The 9,605-nt window shown below is 37.3% G+C and overlaps 1 protein-coding gene across 1 annotated transcript; it reads right to left on the reverse strand.

Annotated features, from left to right (window-relative positions):
- Positions 1–6,094, reverse strand: LOC18422709 (benzyl alcohol O-benzoyltransferase). The gene is made up of 2 exons (XM_011625675.3): positions 5,555–6,094; positions 1–1,211 (listed from the first exon to the last, which is right to left on the reverse strand). Exons 1-2 carry the CDS (start codon positions 5,993–5,995, stop codon positions 270–272), a joined length of 1,383 nt encoding a protein of 460 aa, XP_011623977.1. The 5' UTR covers positions 5,996–6,094; the 3' UTR covers positions 1–269.
- Positions 6,095–9,605: the final 3,511 nt, after the last annotated feature.

A 9,605-nucleotide genomic window follows, 5' to 3' on the forward strand; every position in this document is an offset into this window, starting at 1 on the left:
TTTATTATAATGATTAATTTTATTGAAACAGTAAGTTATCAATGCTAAGGAGTACATCCAAACAAGCCTTTAAAGGTTTTTATTTTTGAAACTACAAGCCCTTGAAGTTTAAACTATGGAGGCACAATTGATGCACAAAGTATTTGGCAAGTACAAAAACCCCTAAAAAGTTGTTCAAATCTAAACATACTCGTCTCACACAAAATCCATTCACATTTACATGGCATCTGATTTGGCTCACAACTAACAAACCGTTTCCTCATTTGTATTCACAGTGCAGAGTAAATGAAAGGAGGCTCCTCCCTTGTTACCTCTTTAGTCTTGCCACCGCCGCTCACCATTCTCTTAACCTCTCTAGTGAACCTGGGCATCGCAGCCTCAGGCAAGCAGATCGGAATCACAGTCCCATCTACCCCATCCCCATTTTTAAATGCAATGAAAAAACTTGCAACCCCAGGAATTGCTCCCACCCCACCCTTGGCGGCCCCCCCGTAAACTGCTTTCCCCCACCCAAAATCGACCTCTCCGAACCCCGCCCTCCTTATATCTGAAACCAAAAAAGTGTTCACTACTGTAAAATGTGGCCTACCCTTCGTCACCATCAAGTCGGCCACTGACCTCATGTACTCATCAGTGACCTCCTCCTTTGCCTTTCTTACAAGCTCCACTGCATATCCAAATGGGTTCCTCCTCAGGCTTCCTGCCTTGCTCACGGCGATAGGTAACGCAAATGCATTCCCATAATAACCTTGGGGCAGTGGTGGCCTGAACTTCGACCGTGCGTTCACAATACACACCAATCGCACATCTTCATCATTGTTCATGGTAAGTGCCGTAGTGCGACACTTCCATAGACAGGCAGCAAGGAGGTCAAAGGTAGAGGCCTTGGCCAAATGAGGGGGGAGTTGGGAACGCAGGGCTGCAGCCTCAGAAGGGCCGAAGAAGAAGGAGCGGTGGGCCATGTCATCAAGGGGCATGAGGGTATTGTTGGTATCGGGGACTTGGTCGTATTCCCTGTGGGCATAGGTGACACATGGAGGGTTGCGGGCATTGAGGAGGTGGCGCTGCCAAACGGGGAAGATGGAGGGGCGGGGGAGACCGCGCGCAAGCTCGCCAACCCCGTTCATGAATTGGACAAGGCCAGATGCATCACTCATTGTGTGGTTGAGACGCAGGGCAAAGATGAAGCCCCCACAACGAAGGCGGGTTACCTGGTAGACAACATTGTTATGTTAGATGTCTATTGACTTATGATTTGTAGTAATTTCACAAGGGGAAAATTACAAATAACTCTCAAGAATAGATTTTCTATGCAACATTCCCCAATCAAATTTTTTATCACTTTTAACCCCAAATTTAACTTTCTTAGCAAATAGCCCCTAAGTCATAAAACGGTAAAATGAAGACCAAAATACCCACTGGAAAGCATGCGGTCCAACACAAAATGGGGGCGGTCCGACACTTTGCTTCTGGAAAGCATGCGGTCCGGCCCAAAATAGTAGTGGTTTGGCAATTTGGGCATGCAGTCAGACACAAAATGGGGGCAGTCCGGCACTTTGCTTCTCGAAAGCATGCAGTCCGGCACAAAATAGGTGTCCGACACTTTGGGCATGCGGTCCGACACTTTGGGCTTCTGGAGAGCATGCGGTCTTGACACAAAATAGGGGCAGTCTGACACTTTGGGCATGCAGTCCGGCACAAAATGGGGGCGGTTCAGCACTATGGGCATTTTCATAAAAAAAAATATAACTTTTTGACTTAGGGATATTTGCTAGAAAAGTTTAATTTGAGGTAAAAGTTACTAAAAAAAACTTTATTAGGGGTAGGTTTTCTAAAAAAGTCTTATTTTGGAGGGGTTTTTTTGTAAGGCCCCAGTTTCTATGTGGCCAAGCCTGCATATATAGAAATGTGGACCTCTTAATAAATATATTTTTGAGATAGTTTTTAATACTTAATTTTTTAAGGACATGTAACCTCTAATATGGAGATCATGAATATGAATAAATAAATAAATTTTAAAAACTAAAAATATTTATTCTAGTAAGAAAACATTTGGACCGTTAGTTTCCATTTGTTTTAGATGGAACACCTACTTGCATCTATCTTTAAGATGGATGCTTTACACTTTCTAGACCGCATATGTAGAAATACGGTCCGGCCCACATGAAACAATTTTCTTTTTTGTAATTTTCCCTTTCACAAAAAGAAATTTGGATTTTTTTTTATTTTGTAAAATTAAATTTATTTAAGGTCCTAACTTTAATGAAGAAGTAAGGTGCAGCTAAAGAGCCCAGTAGAGAAGCTTGGAAAACCCTCAAATTAACACATCTAGGCCATCTATTTTTAAGAATTTCAAGTATTTATAGATCTACTTAATTGTCACCATTTTTGGAACTCTAAATTTCATAATTAGGGGTGACAATAGATTTTCACGTCATCACAAGGCTTTTCGATACCGAAATTTCATCTTTCCGCGTGGTTTTGAGATGTGTCTTACTTCAATAGTAAAACATTGACACCGCATACAAACCTCATCCATAATGAAAACCATGACTTCATCAAGGATGCAAACAAGGCACTTCTCTTGATTGAAGAATGTAGTGTTCCTCCTAGCCTTTTTATTTTATCTATGAGGTGGATTTTTATTGTAGTGCAGGCTTGAGTTTTTGATAGCCACGGTATGGTTTGGTTTTTTAAGTAATTAAGTGGGGAAGACAGGCCTCTACCCCTTTCTTTCAAATAGATTAAGAGTTAACTTTTTGAAAGTATTAGTGTACGGTGTTATTAGGATGGAAAACTGCAACATAGTAATTAAGTATTGGGTGCTATCACCACGACCCAACCCCTTGCCTAATAGCATGGTTTTGATTGGAGCTTTTACGTTTTCTTTCCTAAAGCTGGTATTGCAATTAAGTGGCATTGCAATCCAGCAGGGAGATGGGCCCCTCTTCCCACCTATTGAAAAGAACAAGTCTCCAAGGTTTAATGGTGGACAACAGCAACAAAAGTTTTCACAAAGTTCAGCAATGTAGTAGTCGTATATAGCATATAGCTATATACTCCTATTCAAACAACTACATAATATGTGGTTCCATATTAGGACTGAACACAAATTGGCATCCAGGTGGGAAAAATAAATGGATGGCAACATGTTACAAGTCTCTTTCTGGTCTGTTCTCTCTCTCATTCAATAAATTAACATTTTCACACTATAAAAAAAACCAATTCCTAATCCACTTGAAAAAAAAAAGGTAGGGGCTTGTCTTCCCCACTGCATTACCTAAAAAAAACATTTTTAATTTATCGGCACTCTCTATCTATCCTTTTTGATGTACTGTTTTTTTAGTTTATGTGGCGTAAAAATTAGAGAAAACATTTCTAGCATTGCGAAAAGGAAAGTACAAAAAAATTAATGACTTCAAAGTAATGATTGAAGCGGTCAAATTCATAAAATTTATGAAAGAAAGTGACTATTTTGTTCCATTCCTAATTCCTACTATACTTGGGAGACAATTCCCTACTGAACTACCAAACTAATAAATAAATAAATAATAAAAAAAAGTGGTTGAAAGTGCTCGAAAGGTCTTTATCATGTATTAGGAATCTTGAACATCATGGGTAATTTGGCTCCACTTAAGTGGCACAATGACATTGAGCTCTCCCTTACCTAAAATAAATTTTTTTCCTTTTGACCCTCGGGGCATTTTTTATCTTAATAAATTTATTGATTTCACCACCCAAAAAGTTTTGAATTAATTTTTGAATATTTTCCAAAAGGATGCGTATTGGTGGGAATAGGTATCCGACAAACAACTTCACTGTGCCTAGATTGTGGATGAGATTCTTTTATGCTACACTGGCATTTGGTTGTCGGAAGAGTGCTAGAAATTAAACCAAAAGCTATCAGGAGTATACTGCATATTTACTCTCTTGGGTAAGACTTAGGGGTATTTTTAAGATCTTAAAATTTGGGGATGTAACCTCTTCAAATCACACTCTTTATGTGCTTGAAAAAAATAATATCTTAAGGTTGAATTGAAACCATCCGATTGCTGGAGGGTGAATTTTAAGGACTAGAGAACTCAAATTCCAAACTCTTTCTTTGGAAAACAATCATTTACTAATTGTTATTATCAGGTAGTTCCTAAATTTGAAATAAAAAAATTACTCCCAAGCAAGTATTGTGCCTGAGGGAGTACAGAGTATCCTAACGACATACTTTTGGCACATTTATGGGGAAATGATGAAGTTTCCCAGATGACCTCTAAAATCAAATTCTAACCCGAACAATAGTTTTGAAACTAAAAAAATATACAAATCTAGTGGATCTTTGAATACTTATTTTGAAGGTGAAATGGATGGTCTAGATAATTTGTTACGATATAATCTATTTTTGGAGTTTCAAATTCTAATTTTTCTCAATAATAATGTTCAAGTAAACATGATCGATGTAAAGGTTTTTCAATACTTGAATAACAATATTTAATGAGTTATGAGTCGAGGCTTTACTCATTTTGACAGAGCTACATCCCTATCAAACCATTTTCTTACCAAAAAATGACAGAATTAAAGCAAAAACAAAAATGAAAATGATAAAAGTAAAAGATTTCGGGCCACTCCCTCTTCACAGGTACTTAATTAACCTACTCAACATTCATTGAAGCTCATCAGATGCGTGATAAAAAACCGCAAGAAATTTTAAAAAGAACAATTAAGCAAAAAAAAAAGATGGTTGATTCCTCTAGGACAAAAGAAATAAAAATAAGTGAGAAGCAAGGAAAAGCTGACTTCTTTACGATAAGGTAATAGAAGGTTGATTGTAAGAGAGAGAGAGAGAGAGAGAGGACTTGCTACTCAATCCCACCTATGTGGAAAATAAGGAATCAAAATTGAAGAGTAAAACAAGGTCTCCCTCTAATAAGAAGACTGCTACGTGGAACACAAGAACTGAAAAATCCAAGTGAGAAGCAGTGTTTGAAAAATAGAACCGGCCTCGAAAACGAGCTAAGGGCCGGGTTTGAGTAACCGTTAAAGTAGCTCAATCGGGCAAGTTTTGCCCAGTTCAAAATGTGTTAAAAGAAAATCTGAAAAATTATATTTAAGGCACTCTTAAACAAAACACTTCTAAATGAAGTTGAAAAGTAGTGAAAAAAAAATAGATTTTAATGAAGTGAAAAAAAATAGATTCTAAAAAATCGATTTGCTCAAAGCTATTTTCAAATTTTTTTTTAAAAAAAGATAAAAAATATATAAAAATAAATATTTATGGCCTAAAACTCTTTCTAATCTTTTTCAAAATGATAAAAAGATCCAAAAACAGATCAGAAACAAATTCTTTATGTTTTAGAATTTTTTATATATTTTTTGAAGCCTTTTCAAAATACCCGACCTAACCACCAAACCCAGCCAAAACCGAATCTGCTCGTGCCCACTAGTGAGAAGTATGCAGGACATTGCTCTCTCTATGATAAGGAGAGAACTGTTTAGAGGTATTCGCAAAACAAGAAATAGAAAGATTGAAGCGCAAATATGGAAGATATGAGACACAAAATACCTGAATGAAGAGCAATGGGCATCCTATGACGCCATCGGAACCAGGCACATGAATCAAGAGCTTCTCCCAACAAGGAAAAGGAGGCTGAAGAGCATCCCCAAACTCCTCCAAACTCACATCGGCATCCCCTTCCACAAACAAAACCCCCTCTCCACTGCACTCCACACTCAACTTCCTGTTCTCCCCCTCTCTCAACCTCCCAGCAAAAGGATAGTAATAGACCAACGCCTCAGACAACGCATCCCTCACCACTCTTGCGGGATCTCGACCATCCATTTGGGGGTCCTTACGATAGAACTGGACCACTGGAATTTGGAAACGAAAGCCTTCTTGGTCATCGATGTCAGATAAAGGCTTGATTTCATAAGGTGTTGGTCTTGATGGAGTTACTAGCACTGGTTCACTCACAGTTACTGAAAACTCTAGAGTTTTAGTGGCCATTTTCTCTGTTTTTGCTTCTTGTGGCAGAAATTGTGATAGGATTAGGGAATGGCAGGGATATTGAGGAGTGAAAATGGTGGGAATTTGAGGAAAAGTGATGGAAAATGGTAGAGGGAAGAGGGTATTTATAGAGGGGAGGAAGGTTTGGGCATGGAGATCTTGCTTGGAACTTGGCTAACAACTTCCAAAGACTTGTTTACAATAATGCAAGTAAATGCTTAGGAATTAACATGAATAAAAACAATATCTTGACTTGAAGGGTCCAAGTCAGTAGTAAATGGGCTTGGCTTGTTGACTAGGCTCGGCTTGGAGCCGAGGAAGTCGTGGATGTTAAATTTGGAGAGAAATCTTTAAAGAAAACACAAAAGGGTATTTAATATACAAAGACATGAGATATATTGTGTAATAATAGGAATAAGTTTATATATGGTGCCGATTTATACTATTGAAATAAGGAGTAAGACAAACACCGGAAAAGGTTGTTGGGAAAATTACAAAAACCCCCCCAAGTATGCTATCTATGCAACTTAACCCCCAGCTAACCTTTTCTCTCACTTTTTTTCCACGACCATCTTTTCTCGCAAAAATCCCCCCAAGGTAAAAAGTTGTTATTTTTTGGATGAAAATGCCCTGCTCGTACAAAAAAAAAGTCAATTGGCGGTCCAAGTATTGTATTGCCGGAGCGACCAATTCAGCCGCCAGAGTGATGTGGCTCTAGAAAGTGTACTGTTGGAACGCATCTTTGTACTACCGGAGCGCTTGTTTTTATTGCCAGAGCGACCTATTCAACCGCTAGAGCGCTGTGGCTCCAAAAGGTGTATTGCCGGAGTGAGTCCTTGCATTGCTGGAGCACATGTCCTCATTGCCGGAGCGACCTATCCAACCGTCGGAGCCCTTTGGCTCCAGAAGGTATACTGTCGGAGAGAGTCATTGCATTGCTGAAGCACATGTCCTCATTGCAGGAGTGTTTAAATGGACTGTCGGAGCGCACGGGGAGAGAGTTGAGGGTAAAAGTCACGAGGAGAGAGAGGGGGTAGTTTAGTCTTTTTTTTTTTTTTTTTTGGATTGGGGGGTTTTTGTGAGAAATGTGGTTGTGGAGAACAAAGTGATAGAAAAGGTTAGCTGGGGGGAAGTTGCATAGATAATAAATTTGAGGGGGGTTTTTGTAATTTTGCCAAGGTTATTATGATGTTAGAAAACCTTCAATTTAATCATCTCAATCTTGTTATGTATGGATATAAAAAGTAAAATAAATTCATGTTATGTAAATACTGCATCTTATAACGTGTTAACTAAACCATCTATTTTCAAAATTTTGAAGTGTTTATAGATTGACTTGAACAATATAAGTTTTGAATCTTTAAATTTCATAATTAAGGGTATCAACACTTTTTTATGCCATCCCAAAGCTTTTTGACTCCCAAACTGCATCTTTCGGCATGATTTGAAGTGCGGCTAACTTCAATTTTATAAGGTGGACACCAGAACTCACACATAAAAATAAGCCAAAAGATATTCTACTCCTGAGGGAGTAGAATATCCATTTACTCCCTCAGTTAAACCCTACCAAGAATTAATTTTTAGGAACCTGAATTTTGGGGTTGAAACATCTTCAATGGATAGCTTCACTTCAATAAATTTTTTTTCCTAATTATATCTTCTATGCACTTGAAAACAAATAATGTCTCGAGATTGAGTAGAAACCTTCCAACTTTTAAATGGTAAGATCTAAGTGTTAAAAAATTTAAAATTTTAATTTATTTTGTTGAGAATAATAATTCTTAAATAATTCCCAAAATTTTAAATTATCAAAATCGTCTTAAGCAAATCTTCTGACCGATGGAGTAGAAGAAAACTAGGCTCTTGAAAGACCATAGTATACGTGCTCCTGGGTAAGTTAGGAAGGTGACCCTGAAGAAAGGGGAGAAGGGAAAAGACATGGAAAGGAGAAGAAACTACAAAGAATGATTGATGGGGTCACTTCATCGAAATATTCGTTTCCTCTTTTCCTTTTCATAGTAGAAGTGGGAAGAAATGTAGGCCTAAACCCTATTTTATTGTGCAAGGTTAACCAGGAAAATTTCTCCTTGACGAGTATTTTAAAACCTGATGATTTGGATTGTGCAAGGTTAACCAGGAAAATTTCTCCTTGATGAGTATTTTAAAACCTGATGATTTGGATCGTTGAATATAATGGGAATCGTTTCGGACTAAATCAAATCTGGGATGACATGGGTTTCGACTTGGTTCCCCCTAAAACCCCTTTTATATATATATATATATATATATATATATATATATATATATATATATATATCTTTTGAGCTTATCTAATATTTTTTTTAAATCCCTTTAAAGCCCAATCCTATGAATCCCTATTTTGATTTTGATTTTATTAATTTATTTTTTATTATTTTGAATAATTGATTCAGACTTATCCAGACGTGATCTTGATCACCGATCTAAATCTCTAGGTGGATCACTCGCCCCATCTATCTACGTTTTGAAACACTATCCTTACTAAAAGAAAATACAAATTAACGAGACTCTTAAATATCTAAAACCCATGTTTTACAACTTGGGTGAATCAATTCGGACTCGCACAAGTATCTTGGGCTCTGGGGGGAAGCTTTGCTCAACTCGTCCCCATCCCTTCGAAATTTAGGAGTACATAATCATTTCAAATTTTATATTAATATAATTTGATTTACTGTGTTTTTTTTTTTTTTTTTTTTGAGAAAATGGTTTTCAAATGCTTTTTTTTTTTTTCTTTTTATATAAAGTTTATACTAAATTTGTGCGATTCAGGGTTTGTTGTTTCCTTTTTGTTGAAATCTCTCCTATTCGCATACTCCTTTCCCTTGTCAGACAGAGGTCCAATATTTCAAGGTCTGTTCCATAAAGTGATGACGCGGATTAGTATCTGCTTTTCTCTCGATTAAAGTAGCATATTCTTTTGTCCCGATCATGCTGTGGTTTATAACGGATGTGCTTCCCAAGTTCATAGTGGCATTTTTCCATTGATGAAAATTTGGAGCCGGGGGAAATGGGGATTAGAAGGAAGATGAAAAATAAATAAAGGGAGTTTTTTTGTTTATAACAATGCTCTCTCAAAACTGTAATTTGTTTCTTTAATTATAAAATAATAATGTATAAAAAAGTAAATCAATCGGGATATCTGTAAACAGAAAGTTGATGATACTCACTTAATTTGTACAATATAGGAAAATTTACTTAGCACCTTGCTTGGAATTTAGAGAGATAAAAACCATAAAAAAATGTTGAGAGAGAAAGAATTTGAAATAATAAAAGGTTATTAAAAACGACGGGTAAAATATACTACTGGTTGTTAATGTGACTTTTTGTAAGACAAATTATTGTGTTTCGCGCTCGGAACTAATGCGAATGTTCATAGGACGAGTGACAGTTGTGTTTCCAACAACCACCACCGCACTAGCCCTTGGAACTTGCTGCACCACGAAACTCTAACCCAATGATTTAAAAACTCGGCGAGTCCCAATGGACTCGCCCGAGTGGGCACAAAAATTAGTAACCTCATGCCGATTACATCACAAAACCGAAAACCGCTCGGGTTTTAGATTAGAACTGG

The sequence above is a fragment of the Amborella trichopoda genome, chromosome 3 (genome assembly GCF_054954075.1).
Source record: "Amborella trichopoda isolate Santa Cruz 75 chromosome 3, AtrichopodaSantaCruz75HAP2 v2.0, whole genome shotgun sequence".
NCBI lineage: Eukaryota > Viridiplantae > Streptophyta > Magnoliopsida > Amborellales > Amborellaceae > Amborella > Amborella trichopoda.

Bases quoted from the DNA above. Each gene is read 5' to 3' on its own strand.
- LOC18422709 (XM_011625675.3), bottom strand. From the start codon at position 5,995: ATGGCCACTAAAACTCTAGAGTTTTCAGTAACTGTGAGTGAACCAGTG. The intron at 1,212-5,554 runs GTATTTTGTGTC...GTTGTCTACCAG, and splicing joins GCCCATTGCTCTTCATTCAG to GTAACCCGCCTTCGTTGTGG.